Source organism: Varanus komodoensis, unplaced genomic scaffold (assembly GCF_004798865.1).
Source record: "Varanus komodoensis strain SLA01 unplaced genomic scaffold, ASM479886v1 scaffold4, whole genome shotgun sequence".
NCBI lineage: Eukaryota > Metazoa > Chordata > Lepidosauria > Squamata > Varanidae > Varanus > Varanus komodoensis.
In genome coordinates, this window is record NW_025335941.1 from 4,131,802 (window position 1) to 4,155,449 (window position 23,648).

Genomic DNA, 23,648 nt, shown 5'->3' on the forward strand with positions numbered 1-23,648 from the left:
TAAGGTATAGCCATAACCACCCCCTCGGCAAACAAAGTACCCAGTCCAGTGCTCCTGGCTGGCTCCTTTTGAAGCGTCTCTCCTCTTTCTCTCCTCCTCAACAGTGCCACTGTTTCTCCCACAAATGGCAACACCAAGCAAGGTTGAGCTGGAGACCATGGGGAGAGTGCGGGTGGCCCCTGTCCTGGGCTGCAGCCATCTGCAATCAATAAGGTTGTAACACAGCTCTGCCTTTCTTTTAATCCTTGGGAGAGGGCAGATGTAATAGTGAAGTGACTGGTGTCAATTCATGGATGGTGGAAAACAAAACTCTACAGCATATAGATGTTGTACTGTGCATCTTTTTTTTTAAGTATGTAAACTTCTTAAGTAGAAAATGGTGGTTCTTAGCAGCTATAAATGTCAGACATGGAAAGTTTCCCAACTGATGAATAACAGAAATCATGTTCGAAATCATGCTAGTATTTATATAGAGGGATTCCAGCTTTATCCAGTTACTATAGAAAGCACAGTATATGCTGTTCATATGGATGACTACATTATAAACATTGCATACCTGTAAATACTGCTTTAAGGTGCAAATTTGGACACACACACAAAGCCTACAACTCCCTGCATGCCCCAACCAGCATAGCCTTTTGGATCTAAGCTTGCAGAAGATGGAGCCCTTAGTCACATGTGATGTAGCCTAGGCCAGTTTCAAAATAACTGTTTTCATGGACATAATAAAACCAAAAACAATTACAGTGCTTTATTCTGTGCTCCATAAACCACACTGGTGCTATGTATAATTTAAATTATAGATTCCACACTTGTTAAAAATGTATGCTTTGTTCTCAGACCCATTATGGTATAGTATATCATCCCAGCATCTTTTATGTGCTTGTACAGTAGTTATTCCTAAGGATTTATTTCATTTAAATCCATTATGCTGTCACCATGGTCACAATCCAGCACAATTAGGCATTTTTAAACCCACTGAAATAAGAGGGGTTATGACTGCAAACCTGGGAGTAAGTCCAATAGACATAAATTGAGACTTACTTTTTATTGAGCATGTATAGATTTGCATTGTAAGTACATTTAATTCTATGATCAGTTGTGGTTGTTGTGGCAATTGACTTTTTTTTGAAAGCATGCTATTTTTTGAAATGTTGTAGAGCTGAAAATTTTGTAATCAGAAGAAGGATGGGTGCTAGCCCTGCCCTGTCTCACAGCAAGAAAGCAGTATAATGTAAAAATAGAATTTGGCATTACTTGCATTCGTATTTGTACCCCCACCCCACCCTTCACCATGGAACTCATTCATTGATCTTAGGACCATCATAATTGCTTACTCATGCACACACAAAGGTGGGGTAGAATTGCTGGGAAATTGGGAGGAGAAGAAAACCTATTCCTCTAGTCCTATGACCCTGAGCAGTCTCTCTGTTCCACTGCTATGAGGAAAAGTAGGTGGGGCTCCCCTGAGTTCACCAGCCAGATAAAGAATGGACAAGGGTCGCATGCCAAGAGCCACCCCTGATCTAACAAAGCGGAACCTGCAGCTTGCTAAATAACTAGTAACAACTCCTGTGGTCCTCAACCCTGTGCTACAACAAAAAGGTGCTTGCCGTAATCTCCCTAGAGGGAAAAGAGGGATCAAGCGATGGGTATAGGTAAGTATATTACCCACACTCTCTTATTATTTCTTTCTAGCCACCTATTTTTAGTTTTATTTCCATCATACTGCATGGCTCAAAGTAGCTTTTGCAGTTATAAGTTGCATCTATATGTAGCTACATCTATATGTAGCTTTAGGAGTAGGACATGTTGGGAAGTATTTGCATTAGAATGCGGATGCTGGGGGTTCCTGTAACTGACAAATTCACTGCATGCATAGTGTTTTTCCTAACACTATACTATATTTTCCTAATATAGCATTCTGGGTATTTTCCCCCTGAAGTGTTTGTTTAATGAGTAACTATAGTAAGACTGTGACACGTACCTGGAGTATACTTACTTTTGATTAAATGTGTGGAATTGCACAGTACATAACTTCATTTCTTCTGAACTGATTCTAGAAGGGAATCACAAAAAGTTCTTCTTTATGAAAACAAAGATGCCATAGCTACAGCAATTGGAGACTAATACTTTATGTGACATTTTAGAACACCCACACTTTTAATTATATTGTTGGATCTTTCTAGTTTATTCAGATTCAGTTACAGAAAAATACCATGGCTCTGCTCTGCTCATTTATACAGAAATATAAATGCCTCAATATCTATGCAGCTGCTGAGAAGGAGCATCAGTTATTTTGGTATCAAGTGTGCTCAATATGAAGATGCTGATGATCAGATCCAGGTGTAGCAAGGGATTTCATGAATAAATGCACATGCATCATTAAGGGTTAGGTGAGGGAGCAGGTAGTTTATTGATGCTTAGGTGATGGTCAGTGCCTGTCTGGTTCTAGCTGGTAAGCTGGCCTAGCCTTCAAGAAAGTGTGATCTATCCTAGTTACCCCTATAGATTCACAAATAACCTAAATTTAGTCTACAGTGATGCTTTGCATATGGTCATTCTGTTTTGTTTTTACACTTATAGATAAATACAACATCTGTATTGCTATGCCCATAGATTTTCTGTATAGAAATGTAGAATTGTATAGAACTCTGTGTTTCCTAAAAAAAAGATTTTCTACCCTTCATGTTTAGTTTTTACCACCAAGGAAAACCTTCCTTTAGTAGAACTTCATCGTTTATGTAGATAGGCTGCCCTAAATATTATAGGGCAATTTTTTGCAATTGAATTTTATAGTGTGTTTTATTACTGTGCTGTAGTTTTATTTTATACCAGTTTGATTATCTTAGTAGAAAATTAACTCATTCCTAAATCTATAACAAAAATACTGCATTACTACCAAGGTTTTTGAAATCTGATAAATTCTGCTCTATACACTCTTTCATATACTAGTGGATACAATATATGAATCTACTCATAAGGATCTTTTTGAAACATACAGCTTTATACAACCACAGGGAGCAAATAGTTGATGTTTTCACTGGCCATTATTATGTTGGAAAGGTTGTATTAATAAAACATTGTTATACACAGTGCTTTTTTTGACATGGAACACACCAGAATGTCGTTCTGGCACCTTTTTTTTGACAGATTTTCCAAGTTTTAAAAGTAACTTTTGAAAATTTGATGTTTGGTCCACATGGATTCAAATCGCCCTGTCGAGCGTAGCAGGTTGGCAGCAAAATCATTAAAATGGTGCATGTGGGCTGCTTGTGTGTCGAATCCGATGCATGTGTACTTCATCCATGCTGGTTGTGATGGCGCTGCTCAGCTTGTGGCGCTGCTCGGCTTGTGATTGGTCGTGTGTTCGTGTGCTGAGTGCTTACTGCGAGCGGCGACCGTCATGTTTCGTTACACAACTGACATGTGTGAGTATGTGTACAGTGATTGACTACGTGTGAAAGGTAAATAATTCATGAGTTCCAGCACCTTTTTTCTTACAAAAAAAGCACTGGTTATACATATAGAATGTCATATTTCTTATGATAATGGAATATCATACATCCATTTAAAATTCCATATATCCTGTATGTCAAGTTTGAGATGGCCTATAAAAGATGGCCCAAAGAATGACTTGTAAATTCAGGAGTGAAAGTTTCCAACTTCAGAAGTACCTATGGTTGCAGAATACACCACCATCAATAGGTACTTATTTTGAGGAAAGTATTATGAATCTGCCTTCTGTAATTTAGGCTCTCAAATTCATTTGACAGCAGTAAATATGTTAAAGGGCCAGGCTTGGCATGGAAATCAGTACTCTTTGTGTTTTGGCTACAATCCTACTCCAATATACCTAGAAGAAAGACACATTGAATTGAATTAAAGTTACTTCTGATTAGACATAAGTAGGATTTACTACTAGGCTCTTACATTTATTAAGGTAGCCCATAAGAACATTCAAGAAATGAAAACCTAACTAAAAAAAAATCCAAAACAAAACAAAAAACCAAAACTTAAGACTGTACAGTTTCTAACCAAGCACCAAAAATCAGGGAATGTGTGAGTTAAGACTCCGAACACCTCATTCGTCAGAAGACAGAAAGTGTCAGTGGCAAAGAAATCCTAACAAAACAATGAAGGATATGATAGGCAGAAGTGGCACTGAGGTTGTAGGAAACTGATGGCAATCAACATAGAACCAGGCATTTTTCCAACTAATGCTTGACCTGTTCTGATCCAGTACTTCATGCCATTAGAAATGCTAAACCTCTGTGTCCAAGGCATGTGTGCCACTTGCTGAGGGAACCGGCCAATCACAGAAGAGAAGCAGCAGCAGCTGGCCCCTCTCACGGATGGGCAGCGCTGGACACTGGCCAATGTCAACTTCTCAAATAATCATACAAATCATATTTAAGCTGGGTTAAGTTGGTGTGAATCACCTTGATGGTGTTTTAACAAATATGGTGATATATCAATGTTAATAATAAATGCAATCAGTTGTATAATCCTAATTAGCTGAATATTTTCAAATTGTAGATCAAAGGGGTATTTCCTCTCTAACCATTTAAATTGTTCATTCAAAAATGAAGCCATTCACCATATTTTCACGTATTAAACTAGTTATGCCTTTCAAATGTTATTGCATCTTCAGCACTTGCAACAGAATTATAATGGATAATCATCCTGCACAGATTTAGCATGCAAATACATGCATAAATTCAGTGTGTGCGCACAGATATTGTCTCAAATTTATTCTCAGTATAACAGAAATATATAGATCATTTAACAAATATATCACTTGCTGACTGTAATGCCATTTTATACAAGTCATTATTATAAAATTGAGGATAACATTTGCATTTTTGTTTAATTGCTGTGGAGCAAACATAAAAAGATAAGAGAGCCAAGAGACCTTATTAAAACTGGAATGAGGGCAAGTGATAAAGGAATTATATTCTAGCTCAGATGCAATCACAGGTCTGTCACCCTTTCTACCAGAACTCCTTATTTTACAGTGGTTATGTAACTGCTGTACAAGTTGAGTCTAGTTAATAGCATGGTATGTTCAGTCATGAAACAAAGCCAAAAACAGCAACCAGCTGGCTTAAAAGTCCACAGGTAAGGCTATCTCATGCTTCTTCAAACTGCAAAGCCAGGAAATTTTAAGCTGGAGCTGATGCCTTAACTTATGACTCCCATGTTCATTGATGTGCAATGTCACAAATTGTCCTTGTTCAGGATTTTACCCTTCATCCACCTATTCCTTTCCTTAGTTCAGGACCAAATCCAAGTAGGGAAGATGGAATGCCTGGGAGCAGTAAAGATAACCCGCATTGTCCTGGTTCTGCCTTGCCTTATGCTGTGAATATGTGTGTGGGTATGTGAGAGAGGTATTGAGAATGAGCCAAAGGGAGCAAATAGTTGATTTTATCATTGGGCCTTATTATCCTGAAAAGGTTGTATTACTAAAACAGTCTGCTAATTAAATGAAGTGCCAGATGACTTGGGAAAGGGCTAATGTCCAGCGTTCTGTTCATGCGGGGATTCATTGACCACAGGAAACCTCTAAGGCTCATAGGAGCACAACAGCCTCTAAGGCTCATAGGAGCACAACAGCCTCTAAGGCTCATAGGAGCACAACAGTACTCCTCTGCCCCTTGTTTCCACCCACTGGTGCACAGAGGCGTTCTGCCTTTCATAACAGAAATGGCATACAGCTGTCAGGACTAGTAGCCACTGATAATTTATCCTCCATCCATTTGTCCAATTTCCCTTTTAAACCAATGCAAACTGGTGAGCATCACTGCATCTAATGGAAGTAAATTCAATAGTTTAACTGTGCATTGTGTAAAGTACTTCTTTTTATCTGTCCTTAATCTCCCACCAATCTTTTCAGGCAATGATCCTGGATTCCAATATTATGAGGAGAAAGGAAAAGAAAGAGAAGGAAGGTGCCTCCTTAGCCACTTGCTCCACACCAGGGCTAGTTTGCACATTTCAATCATGTCTCCTCTCTTTCATTTTTTAAAACAGATATAACTTTATCATAGGGGTGTTGTTTCTATATGTACACATTGGCTGCACTAAACTATATATGGAGAGTTTTGAAATTATTTAACATGTAAACAAAATTAGTTGCATAAGTTAACATATTTTGAAATATAAATTGACTCTTTTAATACTTTCCAAAGCTTGGAATCTTCTCGATTATTTGTTAGGTTTTGTTTTCTTGCTCTGGCTTTCCAGTAAACCAATATAAGTATATGGCTTGATTTGATTTTCTTTTATGCTCTTCTGTATGGTCATTCATATTTGAGTTTAATCTATTGCCATAGTTCCTTATCCTTTAGGGGGAGGCTGGCTGAAGAGCTGAAGTAGTAACGGTACAATGCAATGCATGTTTAGAAAGAAAAAGGTCCTACCACTTCTAGTATTTCCCAGCCAGAATGCCTCTGAAAGCTGTTCAGAATGCCATGGCCAGACTATTGACTGGAGATGGTCACAGGGATGTTGGAACAAACAACATCCATTAGTTTAAATCTGCTGAATGGAGAGGAAAACCTCTACTTGGAAAGTTGCATATTAACTACATAATTAAGGTATGGATGGGAGAATGTCCATTGGTTTCACTTTTGCCCACTTATCTGCTTGTTTAAGTTGTAACACAAGAACCCTTTTCATGTTAAGCAAAGGTCTTGTTTAAAGCCTTCGCTTGTCTTTTGCCTCAAGTGTGGTCAGACAAACATTTCTTTTTTCCAAGGATCATGTGTCTCCCTCACTACAACAGCTGCACCGACTAAAGCTTTATGTGGCTTGAGCCTGCTTTCTCCCATATGAACCTTCCTGGGTTTTAAAATACTTAGATCACAGCCTTCGTTTGGAACCACTGACTTCAAAACCACATTTGGTGATGATCTGTGAAAGGAAGGCTCTTCACAGAGGCTACTTCTAGACTGTTGAACTCCCTGCTGAAGGAGGCTAAGTTAGCTCCATCTCAGTTGTTCTTTCACTGGAACAAAAACATTATTTTTTAAAAACCCAAACAGGCCTTTAGATGTAAGCTGGCTTACTCGGTTGAACACTGTTTTCATTCTGTTATTGTTGTGTTTTTAATGGAGTTCTTTGGTTGGTTTGCTTGCTTGCCTGCTATCTTTTAACTGATATTATTTTGTTTGCTGCCATTTTCTGGTTAGAAAGATGAATTCCAAATTAGAAAGATGAATTCCAAATTAAACAAATAACCACAAAAGTACACATTCACAAAATGTAAAGCGGACAAACAAATGGTCTAGTGTACGTAATCCACATCACAGAAGCAGATCAGACTGATTCAAAGCTGTGCACAGCTTAGACCCAAGAGTCAATATCCCTGTTTAGGTGTACCTTTCATAGACAACCTATTTAGGAAGGAAAAAAAGGGCTGTGTCTGAACATCCTGTGCAGGACCAAGCTACACATCTTAGATTTCTGCATAGGGAGAGTGTGAATAGCTGTTCACAAATAGGCATTCCCTATGCAGAGATCCACACCGGTCGATACGTGTCCAGAACACGAGGGCACAGCTACACAGGGCACTGGGGAAAGAGCCTGTAGAAGGATCCCTATGTCCCTTTCTCTGTGCACAGGTTCTAGGCATGGGTTATACCTCAGCAGGGCTTATATGGTCCTGGAGAGGGTGCTCTGCAACGTACTTCTCCTAAGAAATTTTACAGAATTCCCAGATGATGTTCTGCCATGTAGTGTACTTGGCCCATGGACATCAATGTCCATGGGATAGCTATATGGCAAAAGTTGTAGCAGTTTGCAATACCGTATTTCTAATAGCTAATATTATTCAGGCCCTTAATGTTTTCTCACATGTGTATTTAAAATCATACTTGCATTGCCTCATGGAGTACATATTCCTTGGTAGATATTCCACCAAATAACCTCCCCCAACTGCCCACAATTTCCAACACAATGTTACCTGATAAAACTTTAATGTTTGCTTCTTCCATTTTAGATATATATTATGGCAACACTCTTTTTAATGGTATAACGTAGCATGTTCATCTGGAAAATTATGATACAAATGGGTACAGTCCAGAGAAATAGAAGCACTCAGAAGTTCTGTTGAACTCCAAGTTCTGCTGGAGTTCCCAGAAATCTTCTGCACATATAAGAAACCCCATTTTCCCCCCAAAAGAAAGGAATAAATGTGCTTATGTTAAGACAAGTACCAGAGAGTTTTCTCCAGTTGAATGAATGAGGTAGCCACGATGAGTGTGAGAATGCTGGGCATCCGCTTTCCCGCTTGCAACTATTTGCCAGCCTACTGGAACCGCAGTACTGTCCTGACATATTTCCTGCTTGTCTTTCAGAAAACTAATTCAGGAAAAGGAAATGCTTTCAAGGTTTATATTTTTCATGAATAATTCCAGTTCTCTGGTAAGGTACTCACATATACATAAGGACTATTTTCTAAAAATATATTTCTGATATATGTCATTGCAGGCTAGCTTGGCATATCTGCTGACAGACAAATTTTGCAGGAAGCAATTTCAGACAACCAGAAGTATCAAATGCGTTCCTTCTGCAGCTATTTGTACTACTGGAACTATAAGAACTGATGGAATATCATTGTATGCTCATTTTTGGAACTGTTCCCCACTTTATAGGAAATGATATTATTTATTAAATGAGTGCTATTTGGTTTTAAATTTGATTTCTATAAATACAATGGAGCAGTGTATCTTTATGGTTGAGTCCTCTCATGCTGAATCATTGTCAAGCTAATGCAGTTCTTCCTTCAATATGCGTCTTTATGAAATGCTTCAAGTGTTGTTCTTTTTAAAAAAAACATACAATATATATGCAAATCTTTCTGACCTCCATTCCTTTTCCTTTAAGCTATCAATGACATACCAGTTAAGTAAACATCCCTTTTGTGATTTGGCATACAAAGCTATTTTAATAGACCCAACACTTGCTTTTTCAGAACACTGAAATAACTTTAAAAGATGGTGTCAAAGTAAAATAGAAGCACATAATATTTTCAGTTACCCCTTTTAGTTTGTTTGAGGAAATTTGGAAGAAAATAGGATTTGACTTATAAATGATGACAAATTGCTTCACACTTTATGGAAATATGGGGGGTACTGAAGTTCATGTATGATATACTGAAAAGTCACTATGGGTTATGTGTAAAGTTAAGAATCTGAAAGAGTGCATGTATAAGCTTGTCGATTGCCATTCGTTTGATCAGTCATGAGGATTTCATGAAATGTGCTTTCCCACATGGCTGGATTACCAGTTTTCCACATGCCGGGTCACATTTGTCACAGGGATTCAGAGATGTTGCTTGGAGGTGGCTGAGTTACATCCCCAAAGTCCACCTCCAAATAACATACCAAGTTGGTGGATGTAACCCACTGATGATATAGCCCTGCCTATTCTGCACTTCTCTATAACAGGAAAAGTTGGGAGTTCTGTCCTCCTTTCAACTTGTGTGTGTTTGTGTGTGTGTGTGTGGTTTTTAAATAATGTAAATTTTAATCTAGCAGTTTTAATGTGTTTATTTTTTAAAAAAATATAAACCTCTATAAACTTTATAAATTGGATGTTCTATTGGTAGTCATTTTATTTGTTTGCTTAGCTTACAATATTCAGCTCTCAGATCAACCAGCATGACAACTCTGCTATTGTAACTAGTTTATAATATCATCTGCACAAAGGTCCTTTTTTTTACCACCACAGCCATGAAATGAAAGTACCATGTAAATGACAGAGCTACAGTCTCAAATGGCTGGTTTGTAAATTAATCTATTAAAATGTGAGCACTGTAGAAAATAAAAACAAAATTAAAAGTGCACTATACTTGAATAATAGACTGAAACTTTTATTTGGCCTTTTTTTCCTTTCTCAGTTATATTCCTTAGAAAGTAACTATAACATTTTCCTAAATGCTCATAGAACACAAGCAGGATTGTGCCGTTCCTTGTAGGCTGTTTACAATGGGCTCTATATGTATAGGCTCTGTATACAAGATCAGGAATCACACAAATAGCAGGGCTCCCAATCGTGCAGCTAGACCTATGTGAATACAGTCTGTCTGTACATAAAACATGTTTGCAAAGTAGTCCTAGCTGAATTTTTCTGAAGGCCCATAACATATCCCTGTGTGTGACTGAAGTTGGCTTTGTATACCAAAAGTTTTCACATTTTATTTTTTGTATGTATGAATTTTAAAATATCCAAAATAGTTTTGATTTTAATCTATGAATATAACAAGCTTTAAATGTTTGAATTCATATAAAATATATGCATCAGATGCACTGCTGATGGTGATTATGCTGGTTGTTTGGCGCACTGCGTTTGGCACATTGCATCACCTTACTGGAAGCTAGTTGACCAAGCAACAAATATACCAGCATTGGCTCATTAAGCTGCTAATATAATGAACAATTTAGGATTTGCTTGCAGTGGCGGGCGATAAAGATCTAGAGATCTTTAATGCCTGTAACCACTGTAATGCCTGATTCACTGGTGTGAAGTCTGACATGACACACCTGTAACTCATGCTATTTCTGTCATCATACCCAGATTTCTTCCAACCAGTTAAAACACAACATTTTATATGTTGTGTTTTTTACTCTGTGTGTAATTCAGTGTATGTAAACTTTGGTTACTGTTTTGGAGGGAGGAGGGGAAGCTTCCATGCAGTTTTGATCTGGAAGAGTGTGTTGCTGCAATGAGGAAATGTCTCTTTTTTGAAAGAATAACAACAATAAGAAGTATTTGCTAACATTCATGTGCAGAGGTTTGAATGTGTGAATACTAGAAACCTCCCACATGGCTTTAAATGTTTGGGTGGCAAACAACTAGTTTAATTTGCCCCATATGTATGGCTACTCAGAATTAAGTTGCATGGGGTCCATGGTATTTCTTCCTGCAAAAGTTAGCACAGAGATGAAGGAGGGGGTTGTTTTGATGTGTGGGAGGAGCTGTCAATTATTTTAAAAAAGAAGGGGGAAATCTTGTTTCTTTGCACCATCATGGCTTTGAATGATTATCCTCATCCTCATCAACAACAACTTAAAGCATCTCTTACCTGCGCACATTATCTTTCTAACACCTCCTACTTCTAGGGTTGCAGTTGTGTGTGACACAAGGTCACATTTTCAACACAGTAAAAAGTACTCATCAGCATGTGAACCCACAATGGTAAATGCATTTTGCATGAATACTGTGTCAATGGTCCTGATAAATGAAGGAGGCTCCATATTTCATTTAAGTGTAAGTTTTGAAAGATGCAGTTTTAAAAACTGTGATATATGCCTGTGCAAAAAGTAGATAAATACAAACAATGAATGTTTTGAAACAAGAAACAAACAAGCAGTAAAAGTTTGGATTTCAGCAAGCCATATGACACAACCACACATGGGAAATTACTACTTAAATTAGAGCATTTAGGGATTCATTCTGGTATTGTACTATGGGAAAGAAAAGATCTGTGTAAAAAAGATTTAAGAAAGGTTACTCTGTAAGTCTAGGTTCTCATGTGAACAGGGTGATTGTTGGAAATCTCTTGTGGAAAAAGTCATAGATAGATCATTTTCTTTTGAACTGACAACTGTAGGTGCTGGCATATTGTTGAGACATTTCCAAAAAAAAAAAAAAATGTTTTCATGCAAACTATGTTGGCTTGCTCTGTTTTGGTTTAAACCTCTGTGCAGATTATAGTTGCAAGTTTGACTGAACATGTGGAAAGGAGAATCAGGCACAGTGTGTGTGGAATCCTGTCTTCCCCATGCGTTTATCATAATGTGATAATAGGGCTGTAGAAAGGAAGGAATGACTTAGAACTGATTAATCTCAATGCTGAATAGTATCCATCAGATGAAAGCAGCGGTGCATGTTCCAGATGATAATTCCCATTTCAAAGTATCACATTTGCCAGTGCCAGTACCAGGGTAATTGTTGAAGGAAAACATAATGAGAAGATAAAATATAACCATCCTAATTGTGCAGTCCTCAATACTGAAATTCTTCAAAGACGTTTGCTTTATATTTATATTATATTTGTCACTTTTCTCTTAATCGTACTGAGAGGACTGCAGCCAAATGTTCATCGTTTGTGAGGCTGAGCTGATGCACTCATTCAGCTTTTGTTCTCATTGGTATATTTGTTTTCTTTCCCTTGTCTTCCCAGCCTTGGGTGGACCTTCATGGTGACCTCAGGATGTTTGAAATTCTATTTCTTTCTTTATTTTTCCACCTTTCCAGATGTGTTTAGGGCATGCATTTACAAAAGGAGATTAAAATTTACTGGGGCTTCTTTTAGCACTATTTTGGCAGTTGCACATAGGGAGGGGCTAGGATAGTGACAGAAAGACCTACTCCCTGACCCACCTGCATTCACTAGACTGCATCTATTGTCCATGCACAGGTGCATAGTACACGCAGAACTCAAGACTGTATTCTACTGAGTCCCTGAACAATCTAGCGCTGCCTATTGATCTACAAATATTTTGTAGCCAGTCTTTCTTCTTGCCTTGCCACTGAACACAATACAAAATGCTGTCTCATCCCACTGGGAAGTGGGACAGGGGAAAGTAACACTATTCCATTTAATGGTTCAGATAGTTATCTGTTAGACAGTGCCAAAGCAGTATGTTGTGGATGCAGCAAATTTTAAAATCGAAGTGATGAAGTAATAATTCCATGATAGCAATGATCCCTGGTGTAATATGTGTATAATAACAAACAGTTGCAATTGGCTGGCCAAATTTCCTTTAGTGGTATGAGGGTGCCACCACAGTGTGCTCGCTCACTGTGAAAATTCTTAGATTAATACCATATGTGTAGTTAAAACCAGCTGTGACTTCTAGTTTATTTGTTTAGATGTTAGTACAATTCCCTTGAGCTACTTGTGTTTAAAACATTTTTAATGACAATATGCTATGGGGAATTATTACCCGATACGTTGCACGTACATATGTTCCAAGAATACATTGAATCAAGTTATGCAGAAGCCAATCAGCTGAATCCTTCTTCGGTATAAAAACTTGCATTGGCCTGTGGCCATAAGAAACTGTTTGTTCATACATAACTCAGTCCACAAATCCATTAAGCTGATGGTTATTGAGTATTTATAGATCCCTGTAGTTAAAATACTCTCTATGGGGCTTCTCTGTGTCAGCATGGGACAGAAATTGAAGGGTGCATAGGCAGAGCTGGCTGCCTCAGAGAAAAGAGAGAGTAAACCTGTGTGCACATCAGAGCTTCCATAGAGTATCTATATTAAAGGCTAGAGAAACACCATGTACTTCAAGGGACAACGATATTTGCTTCTGATTTTTTTTATAAGAAACCTATATTTGAAAGTGCAGTGAGGATATAATGGAGCTCTACCTAATATTATTCATCTGAGCCCTCTGGCAAGTGTCGCTTCTTGACACAGTACGTTGTCGTAAATTGCTCTAGCATTTCTTTTATTGAGAAGTCTGAATTGGATTACGATATGGTAACTTGCCAATGTAGTATCGATTTTCATACCTCTGAAATAATGGATTTGACTCCGACTTTTAATGAGAGATAAATCTGTTATGCAATTTCCTCTGTGAATTATTCAGTGGGAGAGTTGGCAAGCCTACACCCAGACATTTTGTGATGAGAAAGGCTAAGGTTGCACCAGGTGATGGGGCATCGGGAGTAAACACAAAGCAGCATGTATTGCTCTGACTTAAATGCTGTTTAAACTTACTAAATATCATTTAAATGGAATTAGGTTTTAAGTACAGGAGCCCAAGCTCTGATCAAACTCTTTAATACACAGCTGACTGATTCCATTTACAACAGGACTTGCGTATATCTGGTATAGCATAATTTGACAGTGCTTGCTGCCACAAATCTTTTTGGCGTTGGAAAGAACTTGAGCACAGAGGAGGACTGAAGTTGCATTTTGTCTTTGGCTTGCATCTTCCTTGGCTTGTGACTTGGGATCCTGTCCAGTTGAAGGTTCATGCCTATGTATATAGAAATAGGTGTAGGTAACTTTTTCTATCTTCTGCTTGAAAGATTGCTTCCCAGTATTGCTGTGGTTCTTGAATACCTTCTTATTCCCTTCCCTCTTTTTCCCATGTAAATAAACTTAACACCTATCACAGGTCTTGTGTGTGCTTCCTTTCCCATAAGCCTTGGTACTTAATCCAGAGCTACTTTTTGGTTATCACTGTGGTTTAAATTTCAGGCTTTGTTTTTGAAAATAGAGAGGGCATCAGCCTGTACATTTGTTTCTTGAATTTTAGGGTGCCTAAAATTCTGGGCTCAGAATCTCTCTGGTCTGGACTAGGCACTGGATTCCACACATGACAAACCCAAGTGATGGGGGGAAAGAGCTTTATTAAAAGAGAGAAAATAAAAGAGAAAATAAAGATATAAAAGGAGAAAGGGAAGGGCAGTTTGGAGAGCTGCAACAGCAACTTTAGACCCAACCAGGATCCCCCAACTCCTAGGCCTTGTTGGCCCACTTGGGCATAAAATAACAAAGCTCAGCCTAGCCTCAGTTATACACTCAAATGCACAGCTGGCATCAGGCATAGACAGCTCAGGGTAGCACACCATTCTTCAGCACGGAGTATGGAAGCAAAATAGGAACCAGTCCTAAAAGAGAAACCCTGCGCCTTTCCTCTCCCCAGCCTGGGTCAGGTGACCCATGAGGTGATGGACAATTATTGACTCCAGGTGTAGATCATTTGCGCCTCATTGCAGCTATCTCCTGTGTTCCTGGGGCATAATTTACAGTATCTCTTCTTTTACGCATAAGAAGAACTGACCTTTGTCTTCCATAACCTTGGGCACCAGTTTCCTGCAGTGCCAGCTCAGCTTTTTCTAGCATTTTACCCCTTAAGGTTATGGGATAACCCTTCCCTGTCTCCCAGAGCTACCAACTGGTTCATGCTGCAGTGGCTGACAGAGATACCTTTACATCCTTAAAATGCTTGTTGAATCAAAGTTTACACTGGATCAAATGTGATTGAAATAATTTTCCCCCACCTTTCCTTTTCATGAATGTCTGTGAAAATAGAAACATAGAAACAAAGCGAGTCAGAAGGGGTCTCCGGGGCCATCTAGTCTGACCCCCGGCTCCAGCCGGCTCGGCTCACAACATGCCTACCATGTGCATGTCTAGCCTCTCCTTGAAGACTCTCACCGATGGGGCCTCAACCACCTCCTGGGAAAGCCTATTCCATAGCTTCAGGGTCCTAACTGTCAAGAAGTACTTCCTGGCATCCAAATTGAATCTTGGTTCCCTGAACTCCCACACCGAGAATCAGAAAAGCCTGGTAAATGGGGTGAGCTATGGCATGGGGTCAAGGGGATCCTCCAAACCCAAGCAGAACCTCCTATGAGTGGAGTCTTTACTCTTGTGGAAAGCAGGTCCTGGAAACCTTTACACAATGTCTGTTCATTCGATCATGAAAAAAGAAGGAGGGTGTATGGGGCATGGGAGCAACATAGAAACATAGAAACAGAAGAGGTATCTCGGGCTATTTGTCTGATCCCCGGCTCTAGCTGGCTTCACTCACGACATGTGCATGTCTAGCCTATCCTTGAACAGGATAGGCTTGAGTAAAGGATAATGACTGCAGTACTAGAATTAAGATGGACAAGGAGAGGTTAACTCTTTCAAGACAGCACCATTTTGGACTGTCACCTTTCATATCAAGTTGGCTGAAATCCCATTTATGCACACAGCTCCCCCTTCTGTGTTCAGAAATAAAATGGCTATAAGCTACTCTTTCTTTTCCAAAGGGACAGAAATTGGCAATATTCTTTCTTTCCCCCTAGGTATGAATAGAATTTTGTTCTATCTTTTTTCCTCAATTGAATCAAGTCAATCAATGGCAACCTGCTTTGTAAAAGGAAAAAAGTGGGTACCCTAATATTTAGTAATGCAGCAGATACATCTTTGTACAGATTGAGCACAAACACATAAAGCTAGGTTACCACCACCCCTTACATCCTTGCCAGCTACACCAGGGAACTATAAGACCTTACAAGCCCTGTGAGTCTTTTGAAATACTGGTGTGGGGGAGATTAAATACCCTCTATTTCTAAAACCTAGGCTTGAAACCTTAGGCAAGAGCACCAGAGGAAGACTCTGGAATTAGTCTGGAGACAATTTTAAACAACGTATTCAGACAACAACTCTAAGTGGCAGTATGTTTAGTGAGAAAGGGGAATGAAAGATGCAGAAGAACCAGAGTCATGCTTGAAAACAATATTCCAAGGTAAAAAATGACAAAACATAAACACAGGTCTTCCAATAAGGCAAGGTCCGCATAGGTTTTTGGAGTCCATTAGAAAGGCAAAAAATCCTGGGCAATAGTAAACCCACTGGATGTATTCTCAAGGCCCTAGCAGTCATAAAGGTATTCCTTTTAGCCAATCATTGTCTGGCTAGAATAATTTATCTTCCTATATGGGAGATTATAAGTTGCAAACTACACAAAAAGCAAATGGAATTCCTGACCACCTTAAACAAAGAACTGTAAATCAGTTCCATAGGCATCATTTGAATATGAACAACTGTACTATGACAGATATTTAAGCATAACATCTTCAGAAGATGCGGAAAAGACATGGCAATTCAAGATCATAAAGTGTACTCATTCTATTAGAATGAGATATAATTTTAAAATTACTGCTTCTGAGAACTGAAGCATGCAATAAACCAGATCACTACTTCCTGGTGTGATTAATTTGCCTAAGCTAATTAAAACAAATACCTTGTAGTATTTTTATGTGTTTTTGTGAGCATGGTCTTAATGGAAGTCTTTTATTGTGCTGGGCAGTTGGTTGGGCTATGTGTGTATTTTGATTTAATTTATCATTAAATGAAGGAAGTCAAATAAATCCCATGCATATTACAACTGAATTCAATTTGCTGCACAGAAACAGCCCAAGAGCTTTACACACACACACACACACACACACACACACACACACACACTTTGACTCACTCTTGCTTTACTCAGCTTAACCCCTGATTTATATACTGAAGGCAAGGAAATGTATCAGAGAAGGAAAAAAAAACCTGCAAGAAAATTAAAGCGTCTAATATTCTTGATATAGGTTACTTGTCTCTCTTTTGCACTAATGTAAGTGATCAGATTATAATAGAGGACTGGATTATTGTAATGATACCACAAGAACAATATATGTAAAACAAGAAGTTGAACTGACAGCAATTAGAAAACTAGAGAAATGAACAGGTTTTCCCTTGGTGCTTCAATGTGAAAAAGAAAAGAAAAGATTGCTAGGTAAACCTTTTTGGGGTGGGGGCAGACCTATAAATGTGGGTACCACAACTGAGAAGCTCTTTTCCAGAACCCAAAACACAACCTGCGTCATCGTAGTATCTTCATAATTAGTAATTTTATTTAAATAGGTCAAACTTCTGTCAGCAGTACAGAGATGCAATAATTCAGATGGTGAAGAAGAAACGTATGTATATCTGTAGAAATGTATACCCAGAGACACTCTGGGTATACTTTCAGTGAGACAAGCAACAGTAAGAATTTTGCAGCTGTTTCAGTCAGTGTGCGATATATGACTGTTGAAAACCATATTGGACCTCAGGTGCTTCCAGATTAAAGGCTCCTAGCATTACTTGTCAGAAGGCATTGTGCAGCCATTCCATCTTTTTAGTCTTTAGATTTTCTACCATAAGAATAAAAGACAGAAGCAATTGGAAGCATGGGGGTGGAGGGGCACTGCACGTTGAAGATATTGTCATATGGATCTCCTGTAAAATTCTGTGAGAGAGACAGGGTGATGATGCCATAAAAGCCTTGTCTGAAAGCACTCCAAATGTAGTACAAGTATGCTCAGTACTAAGACTAGATCATCTTTATTTTGTCTCTGTCCCCTCTCCCCACTGCTGAGATCATCTGTTATTTGTAAGCTTTCAGTCAGTACATTTTCCATGTATTTTTTCATCCACAAAAGTAAACCCAGTTAATGGTAGGCATTGGTACACTGTAGCATTATGGACAGCATTTTGAAACACTTGTCTTCATTATCCGTCTGTACTGTTAATGAATTAAAGTTCATCCAGACTAATTGCTCTCACTTCAATTTATAAACATGGGAAGCTAATAGGCTGGTTGAGCCTCTGCTATATTAGTAATGGCAAAATATTGAAAAGGGCACTGACTGTGAGGTTTGTACCAATTTTGTGGTACACAAAGAAAGCCCCACAGGGAAATTCCATTTGGATTTAAACCACTTGAATTAGACCCTCCAATTAGCAGGAGGAAAATTGCTCATAATGATTCTTAATTTATTAAACCCTACATGTTGTAACCATGCTACTCACAAAACTGAGCCAAATAGTGGGAAGAATAATGCATGTATCTTTTACTCTTCCCTCCAGAAATCTTTTGTTGCATTAGGCATGATGTGGACATGACCCATTTAAACTGGTGGCAGGTTTATATGCCTAAATCCAAAGATTCCATTGCTCAGTTGGAAGGTGCTTCCGCTGACACAGGCCCTACAGTCACCACTGTTGTGCAACAAAAAAATGAAGAGACTTAAGACACCTTAGAGAGGAACAAATTTCTTATGAAATGAATTTCTGCAGAACATGTTTCACATGTTAACAACAAGTTGTCATATTTACATATACTGTAAATGCCTGCATGTTTACAGATCGAAAGTGGCCAGCCCTGAGGGATTTTAAAATTCATCTCCCTTGCATAAAATAGAAGAAGAGAGAGAGCAAACCTAGGCTCCCTTGGCAGGAAATTGCAAAGCTAGTGAGCAGCCACCAAGAAGGCCCTCTTTCATGTTGTCTGCAAATGTGATTCTGAAGGTGGAGATCTTGAAAAAGGACCTCTCCAGAAGATGTTTAGAAATAGAAGGCACTCTTTCAAGTAGTCCAGTTTCAAGCCATTTGAATGTCATAAGTCATTTGGATGTCATAACCAGGACTTCGAAATCTTCCTGGAAACAGACTGGTAGCCATTGAAGCTATTGAAACAAAGGAACTGCATGCTTTCTGTAACCAGCCCTGTTCAACATCCCAGCATTCTGTTCTAGTTGAATTTTCTGACAGTTTTTGTGGGTGTCCTATCTGCCTTCATGTAGTGAAGACAAATAATTAAGGCAAGCGTGCCCATGGCCAGATCAGATTTCTCTAGGAATGGGTACAGTTAGAGCACTCCTGGCCACTACCAAAACCTGGATATCCCAGTTCAACTCCTGAAATACATTCAAATTTCAGCCCAAGTCTTCAGGGGCAGCATACTCCAACCAGTTCTAATTGCATACCTATGCTTTGCCTTTTTACTAACTGGAAACACTTATGTCATGTCTGGATTAAGTTTCTGTATGTTTGCCCTCATCTGGTCTAAACCAACATCAGACATACATTTAGCACTAGAACAGCTTCCTGGGATTTGGTTAGAAAAGTGAGGCAGAATTGGATGCCATTAGCATACTTGTGGCAGGGAACCCCAAAACTCTGGGCAATCTTTCCCAGTGGATTAATATACATACGAAGTGGGATAGGAGATAGGATGGATCACTAAAGGGCATCAAATTTACTGCATCAAACAGGAATTCCACAGGACTAATTTTCGAGAAAGACTCTTCAAAAAGGGCCAGAACCACGACATAACTGTGCCTTCCAGCCACACCTCAGAAAAGTAACATTCTAGCAAGAGGTTTAGCAAAAATAATGACACATCTTCCTGTCCAATTCTCAATGTAAATTAATGGAAATGTAGTGTATTATATGGATACATGCACTGCCTTATGAAGTGTAAGTAACAGGCTTAAGTCCTGGTCATTTAAAAATGAGTCCAAGTGGAGAAACTTGGAACAGAAAATGAAGTGCTTTGGATGTTCCAAAATGTGTGGTTTCTGCTGCTTATATGCTGGTCACCTGTCTGTCTGTCTGTCTTTGCACTGAGGGCTGGAAGTTTAGGTTCTTGAAATCAAGCATATTGTACACACAGTGTGTCAGTGGTTCAAGCATACACACTTACTGTGTCTACATCAGAATGTGTAAATTGACACAACATTATTTTTCTGTTTGGGTAATATTAAGCATTTAATGTGCTGAAATGATAATGAAAGTGCTTTATCTTTGCACTATATGAATTATTTTGTTTGAATTAGTTGTCAGGAACAACATTTATGATGTTCTCCCACCCACCATTGAGTTATACCAGCTGAAGGGAAATTGCCTCTGGTAGTCTGTCATTGTGTAGGGTTCATATTCCATTTTAGAATGTAACTTCAGCACTGTTTGCCCTTTAAAAGGAACATGCACTGATTGTTTCTGAAAGAAAGTTAAACTTCCACAAAGCAGTTACCACAATATGGACAAACAGCATTGTCCTGAAAATGTCATAATCTGTCTCTTACCTCTACACAGCAGTTTAATGCTTAATAAAATGCTGAAAACTAAAATATGTACCTCAGCATCTATTTCAGATATCAGAACTATGTGACCTGAATAATATTTGTAGCATTATAGTGGCTTTAACATATTAGAATACAATGTATGTGCAGTAGCAGTTTAAGACATTTGGATGTAGATGTGGTATTGTTCTTTTATGGATCTCATCAGTCATTAGCAAAATTGTACAAGACAGACAGACATCAAAACTAAATAAGCTCTTCATGTTTATGTCAAGTGATGTAAATACAATTCTGTTTTCTATGGCATTTAGAAGATACTTAAAAAGTGAATGAGGATAAGAAGATGATTTTTCAGTAGAGGATAAAAGCAAAACCCCATCCCAAAGTCAATGATCCACTCTTACATTTTTGTTTCTTGTGAAGCCTACAGTTTGGAAGACAAGAATCATAGGATGTCCAAAACATTCATTTGCATGAATGTGCAGTTTCTAGAACATTTCTAATAACCTAGTCTTGGAATTTAGATACAGCAAGTCTTCTGATAATTAGACACTCCTATAATCCATCTGTTTAAGTTCTGTATACTTGACTGGTTGCTACTTTCCAAGGTCATTATGAAACATCCTTTCCAGCTGCACTCAGACATTCTTTTAATTGGAGATGATAGGGATAAATATCAAGCCCTTGTCAATGCAAGGATATCTCAGTGAGCTATACCGTTTTCTAACCTTTTGTTAGAGCAGCATATAATGAAATGTAGCTGCTAACTCTGACCAGGATGGATCATCCGTTGCATAGAAATAAATGTTTCCTCATATGCCTTGCTGTTTAATTCTGCAAAGACTTAATAATAGATAAATGCCTTGACCCATGTAATATGACAGCTGCACATCTGGGATTTTAGGCAATTGTGCTTTCAGGAGTGAGAGTGTGATCTCTAATCAAGTTTTACTTCTAATGATTCCTTCTTCCGTCACATTTTTATGTATAAAATGCACAACAACCTGAACTGGCAAATGGATACACATGTAAATGACCTTAGAGGGAGAAGAACCTGAAACATCATGCCAGACTGGTTTATCTTGCAAGCGCTTGCAGGATAACAGACAGACTTGCAGGTGCTTGAAGGATTAGGACCAGACAAATCATGCAGACCAGCAGGAAGTAACAGGAAGACCTGTTAAAGGCTTCCCAGTACTACTCAGCTTTGCTAAAAAATATGGCCATTTGTGCTGGTCATTTTATGGTCCCTTCTTGGCTTCTGCAGCTACTCTTGAATTGTCTTCACTCTTGCCTCAACTCTCGGTTCCTCACTCCACTTTTGCCTCTGGGGTGTTTCTGCCAGGCTCTGTTGGCTCCTAACTTTGCTTTCACTTGACCCTTGCTTGCTCCTAACTCTGCTTTCACCTCTGGCACTATTATGTCTTGCCTAGTGACTAACCCTTGCCTGCATAAGCCTTTCCCCCTCCTCTTCCACTTCCATCACTCCAGGCCCTGGTGTTCCATCATACCTGCTGCTTATATCCTGGTGCTGACAGGCTGAAGACAAAGAGGCTGGTGGGCAAGGGGGGCATTACACACCCAGGCAGACTGACTGGATTAGTGAAAATATTCATAATCATATTAAAGTTTATTTTCAAGTGAGATACTTTTTCTGCAGATGAAGCTCTCCTGCTCTTTCCTTCACCATTCAAATCACAACCTGTAGAACAGAAACATGCTTTCTGTTGAAGTCTTAGGGTTATTCCCATTATAAATGGGTGTATACTGAGTAGATATAAATCCCAAACTATATCATGTTATGGTATTTGAGAGAGCAAGTAAAAATATTTTATATGCATTCACTACTAGAGATAGTTTAATAGTCAGACTATCAAAAGGTGTTTACAGAAAAGCAGGGGGGAAATCTTCTGCTGTCACATTGCACTTGTAGTGGGTGATCAACCTTAACATGCTGTTGATCCACTCACACAGAAACCAAAATTGAAACAATTCCCAAAAACCAGAGTGCGTTTTCTGTCTTTAAAGCTACAGCACAAGAGAATGGTAAGAAGCAAGATTAACTTTCCTAGTATTTTGTTGCTTTTGTTGTGAACATTCAGAGAATAAAAGCTCATGACAGAGTGCTTATAATAACAGTTTGATTTTGCCAGCTATGGCGCCCCAGGCTGAAATCCTGTGCATTCTGACTTGGGAGGAAGCCCAGCTGAACTTTGTGAAACTTTCTTCAGAATAAATATACATGAGGTCCTACTGTACAGCAAACAGCAAGGTGGTGTTGATTTGCAAACTGCCCAGGGAGCTTCGGCTTTTGGACAGTACAGAAATGGAATAAACAAATTATTTCAGCTAATTTGCACTCAAAGTACCCAAAAGCTCTTGACTGCTTTGAGTTAAATGCTATAGAAAAATTGTTTTCATTTATTGTTACACTTCTAAAAAAAAAACCCCCGTTAAAATCTGATGATTTTAGCATTCAACTTCATGGTATGATGCTTCAGGTACCTTTTTGGAGATGGGTTGCTTTTTTCTGAACAAAGCTATTCAGTCCAGGAAGACACTAGAATAGTGTTTGACAGCAGGACAGTTATGGGGTTTGCTGTTTAATGCATGCAGCCCTTTAGCACTGACTTTGACTCTGCAGGAAGCTGTTCTCCTATTCAAAATATATGAAAGAAGTCCTACTAGTTTATAATGTAAGATTAAAAATAACAGTTTTTAGTGACTGAACAAGAGCTGCTGCTAAATCCTAATGAAGATATAGATCTACTTCCTTGTTTTAAGAATATTCTTATAACAATTCCAGCAACATTATTACATTGGGAGAGGGATGTTTGTTCAATATTTCACGAGACTATTATTTATATTTGTTGTATTGCAGAAACTCTACTTACTGTATGAAAGTATCAATTTCGCTGACAGTGGGTGAAAATGACACTGGCCTCTGCTACAATTCAAAGATGAAATATTTTGAAAAAGCTGAACTTAGCAAAAGCAAGGAAATCTCATGCCCTGACATACAGGATTTTTTAATACCATATAGAGAGCCTGAAATCCTGTGGTATAAGGTAAGAAATATGAAAAGATTTGGTTTCCCCCAACAAAGTATTATGTGTCATGTTCTGATGCATTTTCAGTAAACTGTAACTTTTACTTGAACATTATATACAGCTTGGTGAGATTTAGGAAACTGTATTAAGGAATGGGATAACAGAGAAAGGGAACAT

The 23,648-nt window shown here is 38.5% G+C and overlaps 1 protein-coding gene across 1 annotated transcript in view; it reads left to right on the forward strand.

The window, feature by feature from the left end:
* The window catches only part of IL1RAPL1 (interleukin 1 receptor accessory protein like 1), a 581,999-nt gene that overhangs the window by 288,333 nt on the left and 270,018 nt on the right, over nt 1-23,648 (forward strand). Inside the window, exon 3 of the mRNA XM_044442750.1 lies at nt 23,303-23,489. Coding sequence (XP_044298685.1) covers nt 23,303-23,489 — 187 coding nt within the window. The remainder of the gene's footprint in view (nt 1-23,302; nt 23,490-23,648) is intronic.